Source organism: Tursiops truncatus, chromosome 15, assembly GCF_011762595.2.
Source record: "Tursiops truncatus isolate mTurTru1 chromosome 15, mTurTru1.mat.Y, whole genome shotgun sequence".
In the NCBI taxonomy this organism is placed as follows: domain Eukaryota; kingdom Metazoa; phylum Chordata; class Mammalia; order Artiodactyla; family Delphinidae; genus Tursiops; species Tursiops truncatus.
The window spans coordinates 85,683,739-85,707,451 of NC_047048.1; the positions used below are offsets into that span (position 1 = coordinate 85,683,739).

Consider the following 23,713-nt stretch of genomic DNA (forward strand, 5'->3'; position numbering starts at 1 on the left):
TGCCCCAATGGCCCCAGGAGGCAGGTGCCGATCCGAGATGGGCAGATGGGGGCCTGGATGTCCAGGGGGCCGTCCCGAGCTTCACAGGCGGCGGGGTGGGGGGCTGCAGGCTCCAGCCTCCTCCGACCTGGCGTTGCCCTCCAGCTGCACCTCTACAGCAGCATCTCTGAACTTCACTAAATTATTCGCTCCGTCCTCCCCAGCACCTTGTGCGGGACCCAGGCACAGCCTGGGGAGTGGGGAGACCCAGGGCTCCAAGGGGGCCGCTCCAACCTGCCAGCCACACCCCCCATGCATGGGGTCTGGGGAGGTGGGAGCTTGACCATAAAGGGGAGCGATTCTTTCGGCCTGGGGGGCCCCCCACCCAGGTGCCACTCCTGGGGGAGGGGCCACATTGTCCAGGACCCGCCTTGGCACCTGGAGCCTGAAGGTTTGGAAGAATCAGAAGATGGGGGGCAGCATTCGCCCACCCCGACACCACCCCCAGGGCTGGTGTTTCCCCAGAGTCTCCAGGGACACTGTTGGTGCCACCCAGCGCTTAGCCTTGGGGTGGGGGGACACTGGGCCCCCAGGGCCATTGCCCGCGCACCTCCCCCCACCACCTCGGGCAGGGCAGCCCCCGCATGGTGTGATGTAGGGCTCCTGGGCTGGGGGGAGGCCTGTGGAGGGTCCCCTCCACCCCCTTGATGTTCTCAGGGGCTCCACCCCCAGGGACCACACTCCAGAGGGTCTCCAAGTCGGCCAGATGAGCTGTCCTCGGGTCCCCCCAGATCACCATGGCTACTGTGTCAGGGAAGTCCTACCTGTGTCTATGCCCCAGAGGGGAACCCACGGGAGGTGTCGGGGGGCCCAGTCCTGAACGTGGCTCTGGGTCCCTCACAAAGTACCAGGGCCCACGGGGGTCTGGGGGCATCACAGGCCCCTGCGAAGTGCTGGCCCGAGACCCCGGCACCCCTGGAAGGCAGACATCTGGACTCCCTGGGGCTGAGGAACCCTCACCCGAGGGGGACCTGCCACTGGATTCTCCTCCGAGCAGGACCACGTCTCATCACTCCGTCCCCAAGTCCCCGCAGGCACAAAGTCTGGGTTTTCGTTAATCTACTCAGAACAGACCAAGATAAAATCCCTGCTTGGACCCTCCCCTGGCAAATGAGGTTCGAATGTTTGCTGACTCGCCTCTGGGGTCAGAGAGAGCAGGTCTGAGGACCCACGGGTGCCCCAGGCCCGGGTGGGAGAGGCAGCCAGGCCTGGCTCAGTGCCTGGGCCTCGGGGATCCCACAGGGACGAGGGGCTTTGGGGGCTGAGAGGGGCTGAGCGTGGCCACGGGGCGTGGCCCTGGGACAGTCAGGGCTGCTGGGACATTTGCCGAGAGCGGTCAGACGTGCGTCCTGGCGGGAGGCCATCATGTCACCATGCTCCGGATACGCCGCCCTGCAGATAGACAGGCATTTACCAGCCTCCCGGGCAGGTCCCCAGGAGGCAGCTTCCAAGGCCATCTCACAGCAGACAGATGATGGGGGGCAATCTGGTGAGTGGCATGATCGCATCGAGTGCGGGGAGTCCCCTAGATCATGCCGGCCAGCCAAGGCGGCAGGAAGAGGCCCACCGTCCCCAGCAGGCAGACGAGAACGAACACCCAGAGGAAGATGCGGTCGATGACCATGGCCACGCACTTCCAGTCCTCCTTCACCTGCGGACAGACACACATGGTCACTCCCGGCCGCACCCTCAGGCCTCACCGCAGCGCGAACCTTCTAGAAGCTCTCTTCCTATCCTGGCCTCCAAGGGCACAGGCACACCTGTACTGGGGTGAGAGGTGGAAAGGGGCCACAGAGAAACGGCTTGTCCACCTCAAGTCCGGGCTCAGAAGCAGTGGGCTGCGGGGTCAATGCCCTCTACGGGGGCTGGAACGCAGAGCCACTGCAGGGGACAGGGTCCAGCATGGTGGCCCCACCTGACTTCACCTGCCTGAGCTCCAAGATGGTAGTGGTGCCTCTGGAGGGATGCCAGGGTCCGCGCTGTCACTGTGCTCTGTGCACAGTGCTCTGGGTTTGCTAAAGCTGGCGGCACCGTGGGGACCAGCCAGTACACCCCCATTTGCAGGTGGGCAAGTGAGGCGCAGGGAGGGGCACCCACAGCCCCTTGGCTGTGCAGGGCAAGAGCCAGGAGCAGCCTGAGCAACGGGGCCTGGCCTCCAACAAAAAGCCCAGGGCAGGCTCCACGGTGGACGGCGTCCCAGGAGTGACAGCTGAGTCCCAACTGCCCTTCACTCCTGCCCCCTGCCCCGGGGGTGGCACTCACGGCCGGCTGCCCATGTGGCTTGAGCCCCTCATGGGTCAGGGGGTCTCTCGGCTCTGTCCCTAAAGCCGCTTGAGGGCGAGGGTCACATGTGAAGGCGGGCACAGCCCTGTGCTGCCTCTGAGCCGGGCAGCTGCCGGGGCAGAGGGCTCCATGCAAGGGCGAGCGGGGACCCCGGGCTTGAAGTGGGTGCACACACGCTGAGTGCAGCACCTGTGGTTGCTGCCTTGGACTCGACGAGGAAGGTGACTGCACCATCCCGTCTGCAGGTGGGACCCTGAGGCCCAGGGCGGTGCAGGATGGGCCGTGGTTACACGTCCACACTGGGCGAGCAGGTCCCGGCCTCCACCTGGTGTGACCCCACGGCAAAGGCTCAGGGAGGCCACAGGTGGGTCCTGGGTGGGCAGCTGTCAGCCCTTGAGTGACCAGAAAGGATGCGGCCCCCAGGCTCAGGCCAGCCAGGCGCCAGTGGGTCTGATGGGCCTGGGCAAGGGCAGGCTTGTCACACCCCGTCTGGGGGCCGTCGAGGGAAAGAAGACTTCTCACTGCTGTTTCGTGCTCTGATTTTTAAAGTAATCAGAGGCGTCCTGATGGTTTTAAGCCAAAGTTTATTCTCAGGAAACCAGAGCAAACGGGGTCACTATAAGCGAGGGAGCACCAGGACCCTCTGTTCCGGGAAGCAGCCCCGCGGCGCGCGGCCTCCGCGCTACCCTTCAAACCGCCCCTCCTCCCAGGATGAAAGGCTCGCAGACAAAGCTGCCCCAGCCCGGATCCCAGGCTGGTTCCTGTGAAGTCGCTTTGCTCCCCAGAGCCCGGGGACGATGCCCAGAACCAGAACCAGGTCGCCACAGCCAGGCCCGCGATGCTGGTGGAGGGGTCTGGGGACGAGGGGCCGGCCCTGCGCTGAGGACCGCTGGGCCTCCGAGATCCTGGTGACACTTCAAAGGCGTCAGTCTCTGCTCAGCAGGCCCTCAAGCCCTCACCAGAGCCAGAGGTCCTCTCGTCTCAAGAGCTGGCTGCAAGATGGAACCTTCCAGAAACCCCCAGGTGGCCTCACAGCCCCTTGGGATTCAGGGGGATGACCAGCCGGTACAGGGAGACCGGCTCACTGCTGGAGGCGGGGCCCAGCCACGGGACAGACGCACGTCCGGAAAACGATCACGGGCCATTCCCAAGAAAGCAAAGGGACCAGGAGGTTCCTGGAGGGAACGGCAGTGTCACACCCGCCCCCAGGTCCAGGGAGGGGACAGCAGTGTCACGCCCGCACCCAGGGTCCATGTCACGGGCAAGAAGAAGCTAATGCGGGGCAAGGTCAACGCAGCATAACCGATGCCCAGGTTGAGCAGCCAGTAATGACCAGGCTGACTGACCAGTGCCCTCCCCCTACCCACCTGTCTCTGCCCATGCCCTGAACTGGGGCTCGGCCGCCAGCCTGGACCCACCCTCACAGGCACCCACGACGTGGCCAGTGGAGCCTGAGCCTCGGGGAGCAGCCCCACTGCCACCCCCACCAGCTCCACGGGGCCCTGAGTCTCAGCCATGTCTGAGCACCCGCCCTGCCCACCCAGACCCCGGGCGCCCTCTCCCCAGCTGGGCACAGGGGCGCCGGCCAGAGAGGCAGGGCTGTGTCCCAGGCCTGAATTCTCCTTTCCCCCCGCCAGGCCGCTGAGGCCACTCAGCCCCCTCCTGTCTCCTCTCAGCCCCTCTCACCCCAACCCCAGGGCCCAGACCCCCCCACCAGTCCTTCTCCGGGAGCCCTTGGCGGGGTGGGGGGTGCTCGAGATCGGGGGGGGGGCGCTCACCAGGTACAGATGGTGCTGGCAGCCCCACCCCCGCCTGCAGGCTCCCTGCGCCCTGAAGCCCCAAGGGGGTGCCCGAGATCCACTCTGCTCTCTGCCAGCCCCTCAGTCACCGCAGGGACCCCCGCTGGTCTCGGAGGCTTGGGGCAGAGGGAGCAGACGGCGGGGTGGGGATGGGGGGCCTCCAAGCTGAGCAGCGGCTCTGGGACCTGGTTTCTGGGTCTTTCACCGGCCACCCCCTCCTTCAGAGTGGACAGGGCAGCGGGGCCCGTCCGGCACGGCCGTGGCGCGGACTTACCGAGAAGTCCATGTCTTCCGCCTTCAGGTGGTCTGCGATGTACTGGACTCCCTCAACCGCCCGCGCCAGAGCTGGCGACAGGGGCTGGGGTGGCGTGCCGGCGCCGGGGGCCTTGAGCGCGGCATTTGGTGCCTCCGCCTCCGTCCTGCACTTGCACTTGCAGGGGGAGGCCTGGTCTGGGGGCAGAAGCTCGGCCGAGGGGGCCGTGGTCAGCGAGGCAGGGGAGCCGTCCGCCGGGCGGTCGGCTGGGGAGGCGGCCTCCTCTCGGGGCGCGCAGTACTGGATGCTCTGGGACCGGCACCTCACGCCGCCCTCTGCCACTTCGCTGGGGCCGGACACGTGCTGGACGCTCAGGGACCGGGCCTTGGCGAGCCCTGGGGCCCGGGTGCCAGTGGGGGGGCGGCAGGGCCCGGGCGAGGGGCACGGGCCGGCCTTCTCGGCCTCTGAGGGCCGCAGAGCAGAGGCCTGGTCTGAGGGCGACGTGCAGGCCGGCCGGTCCGGGCCGCAGGACGGGGTCGGGGATGGGGCGGGGCCCCTACTCCTGAGCTCGGGCTCCCCCCGGGGCTCCGGCCAGAAGCGCGGGGCTCCGGCCGCCTCGTGCACGGACCCGACGAGCCGCCGGCAGTTGTCCTTGACCGCGGACGGCCGCTTCATGAAGAGCAGACGCGGCACGACGTCCAGGAAGACGCGGCGGACCCAGGCGGGCATGGTGTGCGTGCGCGGGGAGCGGTGGTGCACGTTGAGCACGAAGACGGTGATGGTGATGGAGAGCGTGACGAAGGTCATGGTGAAGAGCAGGTACTCGCCAATCAGCGGGATGACCAGCGAGGTGGACGGGGTGATCTCGGTGATGAGCAGCAGGAAGACGGTGAGCGAGAGCAGCACGGAGACGCACAGCGTGACCTTCTCGCCGCACTCAGACGGCAGGTAGAAGACGAGCACGGCGAGGCAGGAGACGAGCAGGCAGGGCGCGATGAGGTTGACGGTGTAGAAGAGCGGCAGGCGCCGGATGACGAAGGCGTACGTGATGTCCGGGTACACCTCCGCGCAGCACTCGTACTTGCGCGTGTTGTAGGTGCCCACGGCGTCCACGATGACCCACTCGCCGCTCTCCCAGAAGCCCAGCTGGTCCACGTGGCTGTGCATGCTCACCAGGTCGATCTTGGCCTTGTCGTAGGTCCAGGACCCGAACTTCATGGTGCAGTTCTGCTGGTCGAAGGGGAAGAAGGTGACGTCGATGCTGCAGGAGCTCTTGTAGATGGCCGGCGGTGTCCACTGCACCCGCCCGTCGTGAAAGAGGTGGGCCTTGGTCAGGTGGGTGACGGCAAAGTCCCCGTCCGCGCTGGGTGGGAGACAGAGGGCGTGGGTGAGGTGCCCGGCACCCGCGGCCCGGAAGCTGTCTTCCCCCCCGCCCGCCATACGCGCCCCCACTTCGCAGTGGCCTCACCCAGGACGGGGCGGCCTTGGGCTCGTTGCTCCCCTGCCCGCATCGCTGTCACCACCCCTACCCTGGGGGCAATGCTCCGTGGAGACCGTCTCAGCGGCCCACATCGCGCCTGACGCCCAAGCTTGATGGTGGTGATGACCGTGATTATTTGGGGGCCGGAAAGGCCGTCCACACCACATCAGGGGCCCCAGGCACACAAGTGGCCCCTGGGTAGCACGCAGAGCAGCTCGTCCCCTGCGGTCACCCCAGAGCTGGGCAGAAGTCGGACCTGTCCGGCCACCTTCTCGTGCTCCAGACTGGTGTTTTCTCCCCATTGACCCCACCCCCCCAAACTTAGAGGCAGGACCCCCCTTCCCGCACAGGTGAGGACTCCAAGGCCCAACGAGGCAAAGACCAGTCTGGGCCCACCCCAGGCAGGACATGGACCCCAGGCCCTCAGCCCTCCTGCCTCTCCCTCGGCCTTGGGGGGCCTCTGTCCACAGACCGGGATGGGCAACAGAGCGAGGGGCTGCTGTCCCAGCCCTTCTCCTCGTGGGCAGAGTGCCCAGCCTGCAGCCCTAGCCCTGGACCTCCCAGACAGTGACGTCCACCTCAGTTTTCTCCACCAAAGACACCCATGGTGGGAAGGGGGGCACACTGACACCGCGAGAGGTGAGGCAGCCGGCTGTGGGGACACAGGGACACCTGCTCACGGCCCCCCGAGAGCCCTTCTTGCCTCCAGAGTCAGCCACTCTCTTCTCTGCAGCTGGAAGCATCCGGTCCCCAGTCTGGGTCCTGAGTGGGTGTCACCTGGGCCTCGGAGGCCCCTCTGTCGGCCTGTTTCCCCACGAGGCCTGCGCTGCCCACGCCGACCGTGCGTGGTGCCCATAGGCCTGAGCTGCCCACGCCGACCGTGCGTGGTGCCCACAGGCCTGCGCTGCCCACGCTGACCGTGCGTGGTGCCCATAGGCCTGCGCTGCCCACGCCGACCGTGCGTGGTGCCCATAGGCCTGCGCTGCCCACGCCGACCGTGCGTGGTGCCCATAGGCCTGAGCTGCCCACGCCGACCGTGCGTGGTGCCCACAGGCCTGCGCTGCCCACGCCGACCGTGCGTGGTGCCCACAGGCCTGCGCTGCCCACGCCGACCGTGCGTGGTGCCCACAGGCCTGAGCTGCCCACGCCGACCGTGCGTGGTGCCCACAGGCCTGAGCTGCCCACGCCGACCGTGCGTGGTGCCCACAGGCCTGCGCTGCCCACGCCGACCGTGCGTGGTGCCCACAGGCCTGAGCTGCCCACGCCGACCGTGCGTGGTGCCCACAGGCCGGTTGAGGCGGCAGCCGTTCCCCCAGCCCCTCCAGCAGCCCTGCCGTTCCGGCTCTGAAACGCTGATGGGAGACCTCGCCCCCTCCCCCCAGGACACCCCCCCAGACAGCTGGCCCCAGCACTGAGGGCCACCGGACGCTAGTCACCAAGCCCGTGTCTTCACACTCGTGTGCGGAGGGCACATCAGCCCCGGCCAGGTCCCCAGAGGGCCTAGGGCTCTGCACGTGGGACCCGGCGCCTAGCGCAGCCCCAGGAAGAAGCAGCTTTCCCCAGGGCACGCTGTCACTACCTGTCACCGCTGCACGAAGTCCCGCCCCCCCCACAGCTGGTTCCTGTGTCCCCAGCAAGCCCAGGGGTGTGGACGGCAGGACCGCATGACAGCGCACGTGGGAGGAGGGCAGCCCGAGCCGGCTGGCCCCGTCCCTGCTCCGGGCCGCAGACGCCCATCCACGTGAGACCCTCTGGCTGACAGGCCGACGCAGGGGAGCCCCCAGTGGTGGCATGGCCTCACGTGCACGCCCTCCAGCCTTGAAGGGGTGCCCCAAAGCTATCAGAAAAGCACCCCCGACCCTTCCCCCCGCCCAGCAGCCTGCGCTGACCGCTCAGCCTCACTCAAGTGCACGCGGCCCTGGCCGTCAGCTACCCGCTGCCCCTGGAAACAGGCCTCCTCAGTGGCCGTCCGGCCAGCGTCAGCCACCAGCTCTGGGGTCTGTCCTCACCCGTGCCCAGCCCCATCCAGAGCGGGCCTCGGTGCCGATCTCCATTCCCAAGAGAAGCTGGAGGTCCATGCCGCTACCTCCCAGGGGTCTTGGTAAGGAGGCCAGAAAAGGAGGGGGCTTGGGTGGCGGCCCCACTCCTGGGCTGCCGTCCCAGGGGCTGTACGGCTCCCAGAGCAGTCCTGACCACGCCCCCCTGGGTGCCGGGGTTCTGACCCTGGTACCTATGTTCTGGATCAAAGAGCCACGCAGGCGTATTCCGTGCCAGGTCCCAGCGGGGCAGGGGGCTGGGGGAGCTGAGCGTGGACCCGGGGGGCCCGGGCGGCTGGAGAACTCCAGGGCGCAGGATCAGACCGGGCAGCTTGCAGAGGGAGAGCGGAGAGCCCGCCCCGCCTTCCATTCCCCGAGCGGCCCCCCCTTAATGCAGCCCCGAAACCCATCTCCTCCACGTGCGGCCGCTCTCCCACGGCCATTACTGGAATCAGTTAAGCTGGAAGAGAAGCCCAGTCGTTCTTAATCAAACAGCAGCATTTTGTAGGTCAGGCCCAAGCCTGGGGGCCCAGGAGGGCTTTTGTGCAGAAGCACTGAGGTCTTGGGGGGAGGGCAGGGCTCTGGGCAGACGGCTGGGACCAGAGGGGACCGAGTGCTTCCATTGGCTGTAGCTGTAAGTGCTGTGGAGCTGCCGCCACCCAGGCCCGAGTCTGCATCTGCCCGTGTGGATTCAGCTCAGGGTGAGCTGGCCCGGCAATGACACCGCGGGGACGCGGGGACGCGGGAGGGCGCCAGGCTGCCCCGAGGTCGGGGACACCTCGAGGATCCCGGGAAAGGACAAGTTCAAGGACGCCAGCCCTCTGGAGCCCAGCGTCTGCCACAGCCGCGCCCCAACACCCCGGCCTCTGGGCGGAGCCCAGCGTCTGCCACAGCCGCGCCCCTAACACCCCGGCCTCTGGAGTCCAGCGTCTGCCACAGCCGCGCCCCTAACACCCGGGCCCCTGGAGCCCAGTGTCTGCCACAGCCGCGCCCCTAACACCCGGCCCCCAGCACAGAAACATCCTCCAGGAGATCAGATTTCAGAGCCGGGGACACGCGGCCCAGATAGAGGCTTCGTTTGCTTGAGTGCGGTTAGCGGGGTCTGGGGAGACTGCGAGCACAGACAGAGGGGCAGGAGGAGGGCGGGGGCGCGGGCAGCGAGCCGGCATGGGGCTTCCTCCCCTACACCTCCCGGCCTTTGTTCCCCGACGCGGTCCGCTGCGTGTGCAGGGCCCACCTTCCCCAGACAGGGACTGACTCTGGAAAGGACTCCAGCCTGAGGGGGAGCAGCTGCAGGGCCTGCAGTCATCCTGGGAGGAGCTCAGACCCCTTCCCGGCCCGTGAGTGACCGAGGCCCCTGCCCCAGCCTGGGCAGGGACGGAGCCCCCAGGCGCCACTGCTGCCCCCAGGACCCCGTCTCCTTGCCACTTTGCCCGCTCATGGGCCCGCCCCCCACACCCCAGGCCTCAGCACCCTCCTTTACTCACTCCTCCTGCTTCCGAGCCCGCCCTCAGCCCACACAAGCCACCTGCCTCTTGCTCACACCGGCCCTGGAAGAGCTGCTGGCCGGAGCACGGCTGGACCCGGGCACCTGCCATCCTGCCGGCTAAGAACCCCGGGCTCACTTGTTGTACAGGACGATGTCCGGTCGCCAGATGAGCTCAGAGGGGATGCGGATGGAGGTCACGTTCTCGTAGTCAGCGGGGTCCCAGCGCAGCTTATAGTCGTGCCACTCCTGGGGGAAGCCGGGGGGGTGGTGAGGGGGAGGGGGGGGGGGGGGGGGGGGGGGGGGGCAGTGGGGGCTCCCTCCCACTCACCTGCTTCACCCACACGTTCGTCGTCATCATCTGGTTCTTCTCATCCTAGGACACAAACGAGAAGAAGGCAGGTTGTGACGCCCTCGGGTTCAGGAAACGTCTCTCTGGCCGAGTCTCCTTACCCAAAAGGATGGGCCAGGGCTGAACATGGAGAGTGGGGGACCTCAGGAGGGAGTGAGCGCCTTGTCCCTGGAGGCAACCAAGCCCAGGATGGCGGGCCCGGAGGGGACTCAGGGCCAGAAGGAAAGTGAGGATAACATTTAACTGACTTCACTCGTGGCCAGGCCCGTCCCCCCTTCCAGCGACCGAAGGGTCTGAGGAGAAGGGAGACGGCGCCCCTTCCCAGGCAGCCGTGCTGGGCCTGCCCACCTGCATTGCTCCGTCCTGGCTGGCGGGGCAGCTGCCCTGCGGATGGGCTCCAGGTTAGCTGGCGTCTGCCCGTCCTGCTGCACCAGGGCAACACACTCACTGGCCAAACTGCCCCCCAGGGCCTGAGCCTCAGGACCTGAAGGTGAGGGGCTAAAACAGGTGAGGTGGGAGCAGGAGACCCAGCAGGCCCCTCTCCAGGTCACTGAGTGGGCACCTGTCCAGATGAGAAGGGCCGGACCACACACGCTGTGAGCTTCCTTCTGGCCTCTGCACCTCCCCCGACTTCACAGCCCTCCCGGGGTCACGGACGGGCAGTCAGGCCCAGCAGAGGCTGGAGGCCTCTGGAGAAGACCGCCAGGCTCCGTGCAGGGACGTAGGGGTCCTCACACCCCACTCTGAACCAGCCTCCAGGGACCACGGCCGCACCCAGCCCACTCAGAGGGCAGCTGGGCTTGGGGGCTGGCTCCTTGCCCAAAGTTTGGGGCAGGACACTCAGCAGCTGATGGGGGGTCCCCTCAGAGAGCAAGGAGCCCATGGGGACCAGAGAGGCAGGGGCTCTTTCCCTGGGGGAAGAGGGACTGGACACGGGACACAGGGTGTGAGGAGCAGCGCCTGAACAAGCCTTCCCCGACTTGCTGATGGCCCAAGCTTTGCCCCCATCTGCCCCAGACCAGGGACACACAGGCCGTTGGGACGACCGCTGAGGCCAAAGAAACCAAGGGTGGTCAAGCAAGCAAAGTGCCCAGGGCCGGGGGTGTGAGCTGGTGTCCCTGGGAGCCTCCCCTCCTGCTTCCCCCAGGGGACAAGCCCCCATCAGCCAGCTCACAGGAGGGGACATCTCCTGCGGCCCAGGCACCGCCCTTGGTCCTGCTCTTTCTCGGGGCCACCTGGGACGGGCTGCCAGAGGACACTGACGATAAGTGTGACTTGAGTGGGGCCCGGACACCACGTCCAACGACCTCGACCTTGGCAGTGCAGCGCCGCGGTGCGGCCCCCATCCCCACGTCCCTGCCCTTCCGCCCTGGGGACAGCCTGCCAGGCTCTGCCCCAGCCCCCACCCCCAGGCTCAGAACAAGCTTCTAGGTGGCTGGGCCTGGCCTCCTCCCCTTCGTGCCAGCCGCCCCCCCAGCACAGCTGTCCCCCCAGGCACCCGTTTGAGGGGCCCTCTGTGCATTCCGGCGCCTGCAACGCCAGCCTGGGCCCAGAAGCGCCCAGGAATTCCCCAGCCTCCTCTGCAGGCGGGAACTCACACACACAAGCACTCTGCACCGAGGCACAGACCTGCAGCAAACACCCGAGCCCCACAGACAGTGGGGCAGGGAGGCGCCCCTTCCACAAACGACCAGCACCCAGATGGGCAAGGACGTCTTGTCAGCACACACGCGTGTGCAGGAGTGCCCTTGGCCAGCGTGGCCGCGGACAGCAGAGCCTGGGAGCAGCTCCTGTCCTGCCTGGTGCTGCCACGGGGCCTCGGGTGGGCCCCTCGCTGGTGTCTCGGAGCTGGTGTGCTACAGGCTGTCTCTCCTGGGCAAACCGGGGAAAAGCGGTGATGCGGGGCGGATTTTGCGACGTGGCGGGGGCCGGATGAGACAGCCCCAGGAGCTCAGGTAGGGGGCCGGCCGCGGTGCGGCCGACCCAGAACATGAAGCCACAGCCGCCACTGGGAACAGCATTTGCAAACGCAGTGGGTCGGGACCCCTGCCCTCCTGAGCTGTCTTCTGACTGCGCCCCAGCCAGGAGTACTTTACGGGAAGCATTTAAGGCCTGGTTCCAGGAGGCCTGAGGGCACAGGCCGGGGCAGCGGGACTGACCGGGTCGCTCTGCTGCTGGGGCCCAAGCGTGGCCCTTTCTGTCCACGTGAGTGTGGCTACCGCCCCTCCCACCTCCCAGAGCCCCTTGGATGTGGCCGGCTCAGCCCCAGATGGAGCTGTCACACTCATCCCATTTCACAGGTGAGCAAAGCAGGGCCCTGAGGGTCACCCAACACCTGGCATGAGCCAGGAACCAGGGCCTCCAGACTCCAAAACTGGTGGCTCCCCGCTCACGGAGCCCACTTGGGGCTGGGGTCCCGGCAGGGGCGTAGGGTGGGCATTTGGAGAGACCTACAGCCTCCTGCAGCTGCACAGCTCCCTCTGTGGAACCAGAGCTGGCTGGAGACCCCAGCCCAAACCCAGCCGGCCTTGGGCCTCCTCGTGGCCAGCAAACCAGGCTCCCAGAGGCCCCCCTCCCTGCCAGGCCACAGCCCACCCTCCAAGGCCCTTGGGACCCTGCCCCAGGCTGCGCAGCCACCACCCAGCCACAGGACGGGCTCCCACCCCAAAGGACGCCCCGGCCCCTCCAGAGCCGTGGCTACTCGGAGGCTGGACCCCCTCCTCCCAGCAGCTGCCTTGGTCCCCAATCAGGAAGGGAAACACATCCGAACCAGGTGGAGGTCCGGGTGCTGCCAGGGTGCCGCACGGCCTCACCTCACCCCACGCAGTAGCACGACTTACACAAAAGCCCTAAACTCTGCCACTGGCCCCACAGAGGTACTTCTGCTCTCTGCCTCTGAAGATGACAGCCTGGACCCCCTGCTGCAAATCTGGCCCTTTGAGCTTTTCTACATGGAAAGCGCAGGGCTTGGGGGTGTCGCACAGAACCTGCCTTGCCTCCCGGCTTGCTTAGGCGTGTATTCTGGGCTAAGGCGGGGCTGGGGCACACACAGTCCATGTGCACCTCCGATGCGGCCCTCCCAGCTCATCCAGCCCCCCTGCCCCCGCCAGCCCCGGGGCCACCTCCAGGCCAGCCCCTCCCAGACACGGGTGCTCCCTTCAGGTCACTGCCCCCCACCCCACCCCCTCATCACCTACCACGTCAATGAGCTGCGCGATAGACAGGCCAAAGTGGACAAGAACTACATCCGAGATGTTGGCCACGGGCCGGGACCACTTGTTGTAGCCAGAGAAGAGTTTCTTCAGCAGCCGCTCCTCCGCGTGGGCCCGGGTCTCCACGTGGCTGCTCACTGCGGGGACCAGCAGGTGCGCGGCTCAGGGGCAGGGGATGGTGGCCGTCCAGGATGCCCCCTTGGGCCTCCTGCCAGGCCATGCTCAGAGAGCCCAGAGAACCTGGGCTCTCTTCCAGCTTCTCACAGCACGTCCCTGCTACCTCAGGACCTTTGCACGTGCTGCCCTACTTCCAGCCGCAGTTTCTCCCCTACCCCCTGGGTCTGTAAGGGGGTCTGTAAGGGGGTCTGTAAGGGGGTCTGTAAGGGAAGCCTTCCTAGCATGGTGCCCCTCACCATGAAAGGAGATAACTGGTATGATAAGTGCTGATTTGGAAGCGTCCCCGTCAGGCTGTGACTGTGGGAGGGAGGGACTGTATCTCTAGCCACCAGCAGAGTCCTGAGAACCTTGCCTCAAAGTACAAGGTGGGGGTAACCACAGGACAGGACGGGGCAGAGGGCAGCGGGGGCAGACCCAGGAAGGGAGATGGAGAAAGGAGAGTGAGGGTCCAGCTACCGACAGCCTGTTTCCTCTGGCTGTGGCATCCGCAAGCAATCACCCAAGAAGAAAACGTGCTTTGACGTGTAAGGGGTACTTTAAGTGCAAACCCCGACAATGAACCTGGCACCCTGTGTTCTTGGACGGACACACAGCCTGCCCCCTCGATGATCAGGTCTGGAGTGAGCCTGGGGAGGGGACCCCCCATTCAGCCCTGCCCATCAGGCAGTCTGTGGTCTGAGGGTTTCCCTGCCACTCCTGGGTGACTTCGCTGGGACCACTGCATGGGGGGGCGGGGGTTTGAGGAGGGGGACAGGAGACCCCTGCCGCTCTGCTCCTCTCAGCTCGGTCCTGCTCACCTGGGAGTCACGGATGGACATTAGGAGGGCATCCACAAGCACCCCTGGGATCAGTCCTAGGCCCCCAGGACCCTTCACTCCCAACCCAGAGCCCCAGCCTGGTCCCTCTGACAGTAAGGTGTAGCCTACTCCTCACTGGGGAAGCCAGAGAATTACACTCCACTCACCCCTGAAATAGCAAGGTGGCTTCCCAGGGAACGGGGAGCAGGGGGGCTAGAACTTCCCCTGTCCCAGTGGGCCTGGGGGAGCAGAAGAGGTTTGGGTGGGGCCCTGCCAAGGGCAGAGGCCACCCCTCTGATTCCCTAAACCCCGGTGCAGGGGGGAGGTGGGCAGGCACCATGCAGTCTGCAAGGAAATTTGGCACAATGGATAACTGGGGGTGGGGGAGGGGGGAGATGGACCGCGCCTCTCTCCATCCAAGTTGCAGCTTCTGGGTCCAGCTCTTGAAACAGCATTCCCCCTCACCCACCCAAACCCTGCCTGGCTCAGCCCTGCCGCAGGACAGCCTTTTGCGTCTGGAGGGGGGGGTGGGGTGGGGGTAGCCTCCGCGGCTGCCCCGTTGCGCACACCCGCGGCTTGGGACCGCAGCCAGGAGCCTCCCTTCCTCTGGCTCCGGAGGTCCGAGGCCGCCCTGAACCGGGCGAAAGGGGGTCCTTCTAGCGCCCCGAAACTTACCAGGCAAGAGGCCGGCCCCCAGCAGCAGCAGCAGCAGCGGCGGCAGCAGCTGCGGCGGCGGCGCCCCCGGGCCCCCGAGCTCCATGGCGCACCGAGCGGGCTCTAGATGCGGGCGGCTCCCAGCCCCGCCGCGCCCCTGCTCCGAGCTCCGCGCGAGCCCAACTTCATGCCCCCAGCGCCGCGCGGGCAGCTCCGTCCGCCGGGCCTGCTTCGGCCGCTTCTCCCGCGGGGCGCGGCGGCGGCTACCGCGCCGGGAGCACGGGGCTGTGGGCTCAGCGGCGCGGCCCCGCCCGGACCTGCCCGCCTCCAGCAGGCGAGGAGGAGGGGGGGAGAGAGAGGAGGAGGGAGCGGGAAGGAGGGCGAGGATCGGAGGGGGAACGGACCGCGAGCCGAGAGGGGGCGCGGAGGCTGCGCTCTGCCCGGGCAGGGCCAAAGTTTCCTTCGACCTCCTGCGGCTGGGGACGTGCCCGAGCCACGAGTGGGGGCCCGGTAGTCACTGCGTGCGTCTGGGAAATCCCTGCGCGGTCTGGTTCGCGGACCACGAGACACTGACCCTCTCCCCGTCCCCAGCCCAGCGCCTCCAACGCCTGCCTTGAGGGAGGACGCGCACCCAGGGTCTCCGGGCGCCAGGAGGGGAGCCCCGCACGGTCTGGTTAACTTCATCACCCCCGCCCCGCTCTGCAGTTTGGAAATCACAGGTCTTCCCCAACCAGGCGTTCAGGACAGAGTCCACCCCCATCGGCCTGTCCTTGGCGGACCGGGAAGCGTCCAGGGGAGCCTCGGCCCCGCGGCCCGCCCTTCGGGGTCGGAGAGGACCCTAACGCCCCCGCCCCGGGCGAATCCTCCTCTTGCTGCCTCCAGGTCCGGCCTGGGCCGGGGTCCGCCGCCCCCCGCTCTGCGCGGCCTGCGAGTGGGTGGCCTGCGCCGGCGTGAGGGCAGCCCCCATCCCAAGCGCGGTGGGCAGCGGCTGAGGGGCGGCCGCGGAGCGCCTCGGGCCCAGGTGCCTGGAGAACACACCCTTGGCGCCCCCGGACTAGTCTTGAACAATGTCGGCCGCAACCGAGATGCCCGGGCAGCGCGCTGGACGACCCGGCAGGGGCTCCGCCCTCAGGTGGGTCGAGGTGACCGCCGGCAGAGCAGCAGGTGCTCGGAGGAGGGGCCGGGAGGGGCCGCTTTGTGCGGCGGAACCACAGTCTGCGGCGCACACACTCGTCGCCGCCCCGCAGAAACGCGAGCCCCGTAGCCATCCCTGTTCGCCGTGCGTCGGGGGCTCTGCGGGGGCGGTGGGGGGAGAACCCAGCCTCCAAACCGAGACTTCGGGTCCCGGGATGGAGGCAGAGAAAGAGGGGCTGGAGCTGCCCCCGCGCTCCTCCTGAGTTGGCGACCCGGCCCTGAGGGGGCTGAATGCGGGTCACGAGCCCCTCGTCCCCGCCCCTCACAGGCGGTGCTCGGCAAGTAGCAGGCTTGGTCCCAAGGCAGCAGCTTCCGTCAGCGAAGGCCCCGCCCCTCCGCAGCCCCCGACCCCCGCCCCTCCCAGCTGGTCTCCCCTGGCTCCGCTCTCCTCCTCTCCCTCCTCCCCCAGCTCTCCTGCCCCTCCCCCAGCTCTCCTGCCCCTCCCCCAGCTCTCCTGCCCCTCCCCCAGCTCTCACGCACTCTGGTCCCAGGTTTAGCTCATCACACCTCGCAGAATTGCTCTGAGGCCTCCAGGGCTCCCCTCTCGGGAGCTGCCTATCCACTCTGGCTGGTGCCTATAAATAGAGCTTTCCAAAAGCTTGGCCCTGAGCAGTGGCCAGTGTCAACAGTGACGGTCACCCTCACCCTGTCCGTGGGCTTCCTAGATGCTGGCCCAGGCCACTGAGGCACGGCTCCCACAGCAGCCCTATGAGGCAGGCTCTTCGGTTACCTGCATGTCCCAGTGAGGAAATGCGCAGACAGAGGAGTTAGCCCGCGTGCCAAGGTGATGCAGTCGCTACCGGGGTTCCAAGCGGGCCCTCCAGCTTCAGGGTCTGCAGCCTGGCCTCCCCAGCCTCAGGCATAGCATGTCCCAGGGCTGGCCTGTGCCCCTGCAGACTGGAGCTCCCCAGGGTCTGCCCTGCCCTCTGGGCGACCTCCTGGGCTGCCAGCCCCAGCGCACAGCCCGCCCCGGACCAGCCCACAGACTTCCTCCCTCTCAGCCCCCACCCCCAGTGCAAACCCTGGATTCCTCTCACACCCTTAGGCCCCTTCCCCGAGCCAGCTCTGCACCAGGAACCAGAAGGTTCTCTAAGGTGAAGAGTTGCACTGAACCCGGAGCTGGGGAACAGGCCCGGCCGACGGCTGACTGCGTGCAGGGGGGTGAGGAGGGCCAACCCCGACCCCCGCCTCTCCTGGACCTCTCCCCACACGCAGCAGAGCACTTGGCCACACGAGGCTCAGAACCTGCGAAGCCCCCCCTCACAGAGAAGGGACGGTGGGCGTGGGGGATGAGCCCTGGTGGCTCCCGGCAGGGTCCCTTGTCTGCCCCTGCTCTGTGCTGTCCCAGGACAGAAGGTACCTTGCTCAGCGACCTTCTCCTGGTGGTAGAGGCCAGCCACGCTCCAGGTCCCTCTGAAGTCTCCTCTAACCATCTCAGCACCTGGGAAGCAGGGGTTCCCTCACTTGGCAGCACAGGAAGGTGAGGTGTGGACGGGGTTTCTCTGGCTGAAAAGGCGAGACTGTCTTGTCCCGTCCCCCTGCGGCAGTCCCCACGCCTTTCGGGATGGGGATGCTTCCTCAAGCCGCTGCCTTTAGGCTCATCTCTCGGGACTTGTGAAACCTGGGTGCTCCTGAGAATGTTAGGCTGAAGTCAGAGGAGAGAGGGTGATCTGGCCCAATCTGTGAAGGCTTCCTGGAGGAAGGGGCACCCAGGAATGCAGCCCTGGGGACTGCACAGGGAATCACCTGGGAGTCTGCTTAAGTTCCAGGCTCTGGCACCCCACCCTCAGAGGCTACTCAGCCTGCGCCGAGGCCCCCACCTCCATCGGCTGACAGCCATCCGCAGACAACCTGATTCAGGAGGCCTCGGACTTTAAGATCTGGCCGGGCCCCCACGCAGCCTGGCATCCTGGCTGGGCCGGGTGCTGGCGTCGCCCGGTGGCTGGGGCTGAACAGGGAGAGGGGCCTGGGCTCTCGGCAGGAGCCTGCAGCTGCTCACAGCCAGGTCAGCTCCGCATCCCTTCCCTGCACCGGGGCCAGCGCACGCAGTTGAGAAGGTGGGCCTTAATGGCCATTCCCACGGGTGAGCCCCGCCAGAGAGCCCAGCAGGCCCATCCCTCCTGGCGCTCGAGGCCAGACTGGGGTTAGCACGGTGCTTGGGGCCCCGGTGGACCCAGGGGAGCGTCGCCTGCACACGTTCACACACATCTGTCCAACCTTGTTTGCCTTTCCCCACAGACTTGCTTATGCTGCAAGATTAATCGGGCCTAACTCATTACTTTGCACAGCCCTCCCTCCCCACCTGCGCCCGGCTGGGAAGCACTCATTGCAGGAAGCTAGTCATCATCTAGCCCTGTCTTAGGAGCTGAATTAGTGCTTACTCCAGGCCGCCAGGCCCCTCCCTCCCGCTGCTCCTGAAACTGCTGTTTCAGAGGAAAGGAAAACCCCCAGTTCATACACGACTGAAAACGACTTTGGGGAACAGGTGCCTCCGTGTCCCTGCATCCTGGAGCCTTTGTGGCAGGAATGGTGCCCTCTGAGCTGACCCCGGGTGAGGCCGAGAGGAGGAAGGGTGTGGAGCAGGCCCCCGAAGACCCCTCCCCGCACGCCCCCCCGGCCGGTGCCAGGCTGCTGGCCAGCGTGAAAAGTCTTCTCTGCAGAAACGGCCTTCCCCGCTCCCTCTGCTGCCCCCTCCAGCCTCCACCCTGTCCCAAGGACATTGCCATGGTAACCAGTTGTTGGCATAAACGGGGACTGGAATTAAAGGTGGGACTTAGGTTGGGTCGGGGGCTGAGGGAGGCAGGAGGGCAGGCCTGGGAGGCGACCGGGGCGGGGGGAGAGGGGGGGCGTCAGCAGCAGACCCCACGTGAGCCCAAGGGCAGCGCTGTGAACTCAGCGGGCCAGGAGGAGGTGTCCTGCCTGTACACCCACACCCCTGGGGGACTTCCTCCTCCAGCCCTTCAGCCGGGTCCAGCCACAGGGGAGGGGTGGCTGACGGACCCCCTCCCAGGCCCGCCCTCCTGCTTCCCTCAGCCCCGGACCCAGCCACGCAAGCCCTTTAAGACGCAAACGCCCCTGAGAGGGGCCACGTGAAAAGCCCGGTGCTCCCACATGGACTGTGGGGATGAGCTTCTCGCCCCCCACTTCTGCCCCGTGGCCATGCTTTGCCTCTCTTCCTAGTGCCCTTCACCCCCTTGATGTCACACCTGTCAGCCCCTCTCCCCTGCCCCCACCCCCCGCCAGCAATGGAGGATTCAGGCTTTGCACACGTGCCCGGCACGTAGTAGGGCTGGTAAACGTGTTGAACGCGTGGGTGGATGGAGAGTGGGTGAGTGGGCGCCTGGCAAGAGGGCATAAGGGAGGCTGGGTCCAGAGGGGCCCCTGTTGCGTCACACGTCAACCCCACCCTGGCTGAACCCCACACACTCAGGCTGAGGGGATCCAGGTGTTTGGATCTGGTGCTGGGCGTCCGGGCAGGTGCTACCCAGGAGGGAGGGATGGTGACCACGTTGGGCCAGGCAGGAGTAAGGATGCTGGGATCTGGGGAGGGTTCAGAGACTGTCTGTTCCTTCCTCATCCTTTCCCCATCATCTGTCAGGATTGGATCTGAAGTGAACCTACTGGCCTCACCTCCCTGGGGCCTCGCAGGCCACCCTGCCCTCCCTCAGGTCGGAGATCGCACCCACCCCCCGAAGCAGCCCCCGCAGCCAGTCCTGCAGGGGGACCTCCCCACACACACACAGGGGACCACGCCCCACCAGAGCCCCACGTGGGCCCTGGCACCATCTCTCGGGGGCTGTTAGGAAGATCCTGGCCTGACCTGGGATCGCATCTCTCAGTGGGAGCCCTGGTCCAGCACACACTACGGTGAGGCCCCGAGGAAGGGGCACTGTGTCCAGCCCCCGGGTCACTCTGACTGCCACATGGAAACACATGTCCATCCTCCTGGGCCAGAGGCCTCGCCGTCACGTCCCCCAGGCCCCTGCAGCCTCCCAGCTCTCAGCACCACGGACAGCGACACCCCCAACCCCTCCGCCCCACACACACCCCTGCAGCCTCAGTCGTGACCAAATGCCTTCCCTGGGGCTCCTGGGAGAAAGCCCATATTTGAGTCTCTCTCTTTGCCCATTTCTTTCAGCAAAAGTTTCGAAAGCCATCAAGTGCAGGAGGAATGTGAGAATCGGGGCCATTTCTCCAAAGGGTACGCGCCGTCATCTTCCCCCACTCGCGGGTGGGTCCAACCAGGTCTCTTAGAGAGATGCCCTTGCTGACCAGCCAGAGGCCACACCGACGCTGGGACCAGGGGTGGGAGAGAGGGGAGAGGGCAGCTGAGAGGGCTCGAAATCACTGAACGTTCTCCTTGCAAGGAGGAGTGGACAGTAGCCCAGAGGAAGTAGAGACCCGGCCTCCCCTCCTCCAGGTTCTGGATTTCAGCCACGAGCCCAAGCTGTGCTGTGCCAGGATCAGGACCTGCTGCCCCAGCAAGTCTCCTCGTTGCCTGTGTCCCTGACGTCCCACAGCCCTGGTGGAGGGTTGTGCTGTGCAGAGCCAGACATGCTGACAGGTGCCCTTCCTGCCAGGGCGCTGCAGGGCCCCTTCTCCCTCGGAGCCAATCTGGCAGGGGCTCAGCCCCACTCCCCCACCTTCAGGGGCCCCGCTGCCATAGCCGGGATTCCTGTGAGCTGGACTTTGTCCTACGACACTTTGCAGCATCTTTTCAGACGGTATCGATCCACCTTTGGCCAGCCTCCAGTTTCACAGCTCCGCGTGCCTCTGCCTCCCACCCCACCCCCACCTGCCTCTCTGCTAAGTAGTTAATTATCTATAAACACACTCCAGAGGAGGGCGAAGCACTCTTCAGGGTGAGGAAGCAGCTGGGGATGAATGGGATCCCTGGCCCTCGCGTCTGCCCCCAAGTGTTCTGTTGGGCCAGCAGGCGTGGCGGGGGTTGACGGCCCCTGCCGGCTGGTACCTCTCTGAACCTCCGTTTCCCCAGCTGTTAAGTGGGGCTGGTAACAGTCCCCGCTCATGGGGCCGTCGTGAGGGTGGAGGGGTCGGGCCGGCCGGGCACTTGGTGTCTGGCTCCGTGTCTGGCCGGTGCTGAAAGGTTGCTGCTGCCGCTGAAATGACCATTAAACGGGAACCGCCTGCCAGTTGCCCTTTTGCGCTCAAGGGAAGGCCCTGCGCCGACAGCCAAGAGCTGGAAGCCGGATGCAACTCAGGTGCCCTCAGAGGCCAGACAGGGGGCCCACGGGCCAGGCCAGGTGTGGCGCAGACCCAGGGCCTTCTCCTTGCCACCTGTGGGCCCTGCTGTGGGCTGCAGAGCATCCCAGGGGCCCTATGCCCAAGGACCCCCATGCAGGGCTTCGTGCCCCACGGCCTAACCCAGGACCGGAACAGCAGGTGTCTGGACGCCTGCCGGCCCTGTCACCCCTGAGGCAGCAAGTCCAGCTCTTCCTGAAGAATTACGTTCTGACAGCCCGCGGCACAGAAAAGCCCTTTGTCCCCGCCAGCCGGCCACCTGCTAATGAGTCCCAGCCTGGAGTCCCCTGCCTGTGGGGCAGAGGGTCACAGCGTCCCTCAGAGGAGGGGGTGGGGGCAGGGGCGGGCCATGCTGAATGGCTGAGGGCAGGCCCGGTGGGGCTTCGTGACCCTCCGAGGGGAGCCCTGAGTCCTCCTGGAAGGTTCTCCTCTTTCTCCTTCGCCTCTGAGTCACCTTGTCCTCTCTCAGGTCCTGAACCTGGCCCTGCAGTTCCAGACGGCGCTCTGCCTGGGGTGGGAGACCCCACAGCCTGCCAGGCTCCCCTGGGCCAGTGCGAGTGCCGTGTCGGGGCTCCTCCTGCACGTGAGGCCTGGACCCCAAGCTGCCGCTCCTGTGTGGGTTCCCACCATGTCTAGTGCGACCCCACACGTGTGTCCCTGGGGTCCCCCCGGGACCTGCCCTCTGTGAGCACAGCGGGGTGTGTGCTCTGGGCCTAGCCCCAAATCGCTGGTTGAGGGCGTCCATCACCCTGTCCAGATCCTGAGCCCCTTGAGGCACGCAGCTGCCAGGTCGTCCTGGAAGAGGCACTGGGCAGGCCACGGGCACGTCCCGCCCAGACCAGTCTTGTCCACTGCCCAGGGACCTCCAAGGCGTGGAGGAGCCCCTCCTGGGGGTGGAAATCGGAACTTGGTCCTCAGAAACTGGCCCCGCCAGCCCCGAGGGAGGGGAGAACGGCCGCGTTCATGCCTCCTGCTGGCCCCCGGGCTTGACCAGCCAGGCCAGGTGAGGGGTCTGTTCCTTGTGGACCTGGGGCAGAGCAAAGGCCCCTCCCCCGATTGTCACCTCCACCCCTGGGCATGTGCCCTGGTGGCCCCATGTGTGTGACCCAGGAGACCCAGACCCAGACCTGATCCCGCCCCTCTGGCCACAGGCCTCAGGCAACCCCCCGTCAACTCAGTCTCCCCACCTGTAAAGCGGGGCGCTGCCCCTCGTTTCCCAGGCTGTTCTTAACCGAGGGAAGCTCCCTGCTACAGTGGGCGCCAGGCTGGGGTGTCAGCGTGTCTGCCCCGGATGCCAGCCCTGAGGTTGGCCCCCTGCCCGCCAGCTGAGACCACCTGCATTTCGTCATCATCCCAGGTTCCTTGGGAAGCAACACAGCTGGGGCCCCTTGGGCCAGGGTGGACCCCCCCCGCTGGACCTTCTGGGCCAGTTTCCTGGGGGCCTGAGTTCCCACAAGCACAGGCTGGCAGAGGCGGCTGGCCTCCCCCACCAGCGATGAAAACAGAGTCGGCAGCAGAGACCTGGCGGAGGGTCCCGGGAAGGCTGCACAGCTCCTGCGGGGTGGGGCCTCTCTGTGGCCTGCTGGCTGAAGCCCAGCACAGAAGTCAGGAGAGGAAGCCCATGCACCTCCAATCAAAGCGCAGGACCAGCTGCAGACCCGGAGGCCAACGACCCTGGGGGCCCCAGGCCGCTTCCTGGGCGAGTTTGCACAGGGAGCTCGTGTGGAAGCTGCGTGCCATCTTCCCAGGCAGCCTTCCGTGGGCCTGGGCCTGGCCGGCTCTGCCCACTTCCACCCCCATCTTGTGCCCAGCTGTCCTGCCCAGGAGGGGACTCAGCAGGAAAGGCAGAGCACCCACATGCACAGCCTGCCCGCATCGGGGGGGCAGGGGGCGCGGGGGGGCGCCCACAATGGGAACTCGGGTCCCCAGGCCCGGCAGCCGATTGCAGAGCACGGAAGCTTCCTCGGCCAGTGACTGGATTTTTCAATCAGCACATTCCCCGGGCAGCGGGCAGCGGGTGGGCGGGCGGGGCCCTCGTCTTCGGCATCCTCTGTGTCCTCTGTGTCCTCCAAGCAGCTCTGGGCCCCTGAGATTCCAAGGCCGCTCACGCGCCACGGCCCGCAGCTCAGGAACCGCCAGCAAGCCCGCACCCACCGTGGACCCATCCTCAGTGGGACCCCTGAGTGGATGAGATACCCCCAAACTAGGTTCTGGGGGCCCCGCTGGACCCCAGGCCACCGTCCACCCCGCAGAGCCCAGCACCACCTGCTCTGTCCAGGTTCATGGACGCAGGGAGGTCCAGCTGGGCCCTCAGGCTCTCAGCCTCCGTCCCTTCCTGGAAGGGAGCGCTGGACGTTCCCAGGGAGCTGGGATCCAGGCCAGGGGAGGTGCCGTGGAGGGAGGAGAGGGGCTTATTGATCTGTCCTTATTGATCCCATGTCGGCATCTGTCCTTGGTCCTGCCTGGGGGCGGGGGTGGGGGGAGTGCTACTCCTTTGGGTTTCTGAGCCCATCGTTTTAGGGGCGGGGATTGAGGGGGGAGAAAGGGGGCCCCTTTGCAGGGCGGGGTGCTTTCTATTCCCGGCACGTTCTAACGTTTGTTGTACCAGATGGACGGTCACTGCATCTGGGGTGCCATTATTATTCTGCCACTCACACGAGGACAACGCTGAGGTCATCTGGCCAAGGAA

At 66.6% G+C, this 23,713-nt stretch overlaps 1 protein-coding gene across 1 annotated transcript; it reads right to left on the bottom strand.

Moving 5' to 3' along the window:
• Nucleotides 1–1,564: 1,564 nt before the first annotated feature.
• CHRNA4 (cholinergic receptor nicotinic alpha 4 subunit) lies at nucleotides 1,565–14,778 on the bottom strand. Its single transcript, XM_033840272.2, has 6 exons — nucleotides 14,590–14,778; nucleotides 12,926–13,077; nucleotides 9,708–9,752; nucleotides 9,516–9,625; nucleotides 4,396–5,737; nucleotides 1,565–1,690 (listed from the first exon to the last, which is right to left on the bottom strand). The coding sequence occupies exons 1-6, from the start codon at nucleotides 14,672–14,674 to the stop codon at nucleotides 1,565–1,567; spliced, it is 1,860 nt and encodes a 619-aa protein (XP_033696163.1). The 5' UTR covers nucleotides 14,675–14,778.
• Nucleotides 14,779–23,713: the final 8,935 nt, after the last annotated feature.

What these genes read in the sequence shown, in the direction of transcription:
- CHRNA4 (XM_033840272.2), bottom strand. Translation starts at nt 14,674, where the DNA reads ATGGAGCTCGGGGGCCCGGGGGCGCCGCCGCCGCAGCTGCTGCCGCCG. An exon ending in CGAACGTGTGGGTGAAGCAG is followed by an intron (nt 9,626 to 9,707) that starts GTGAGTGGGAGG and finishes GGCTTCCCCCAG; the next exon opens with GAGTGGCACGACTATAAGCT. An exon ending in GACATCGTCCTGTACAACAA is followed by an intron (nt 5,738 to 9,515) that starts GTGAGCCCGGGG and finishes TCTCCCACCCAG; the next exon opens with CGCGGACGGGGACTTTGCCG.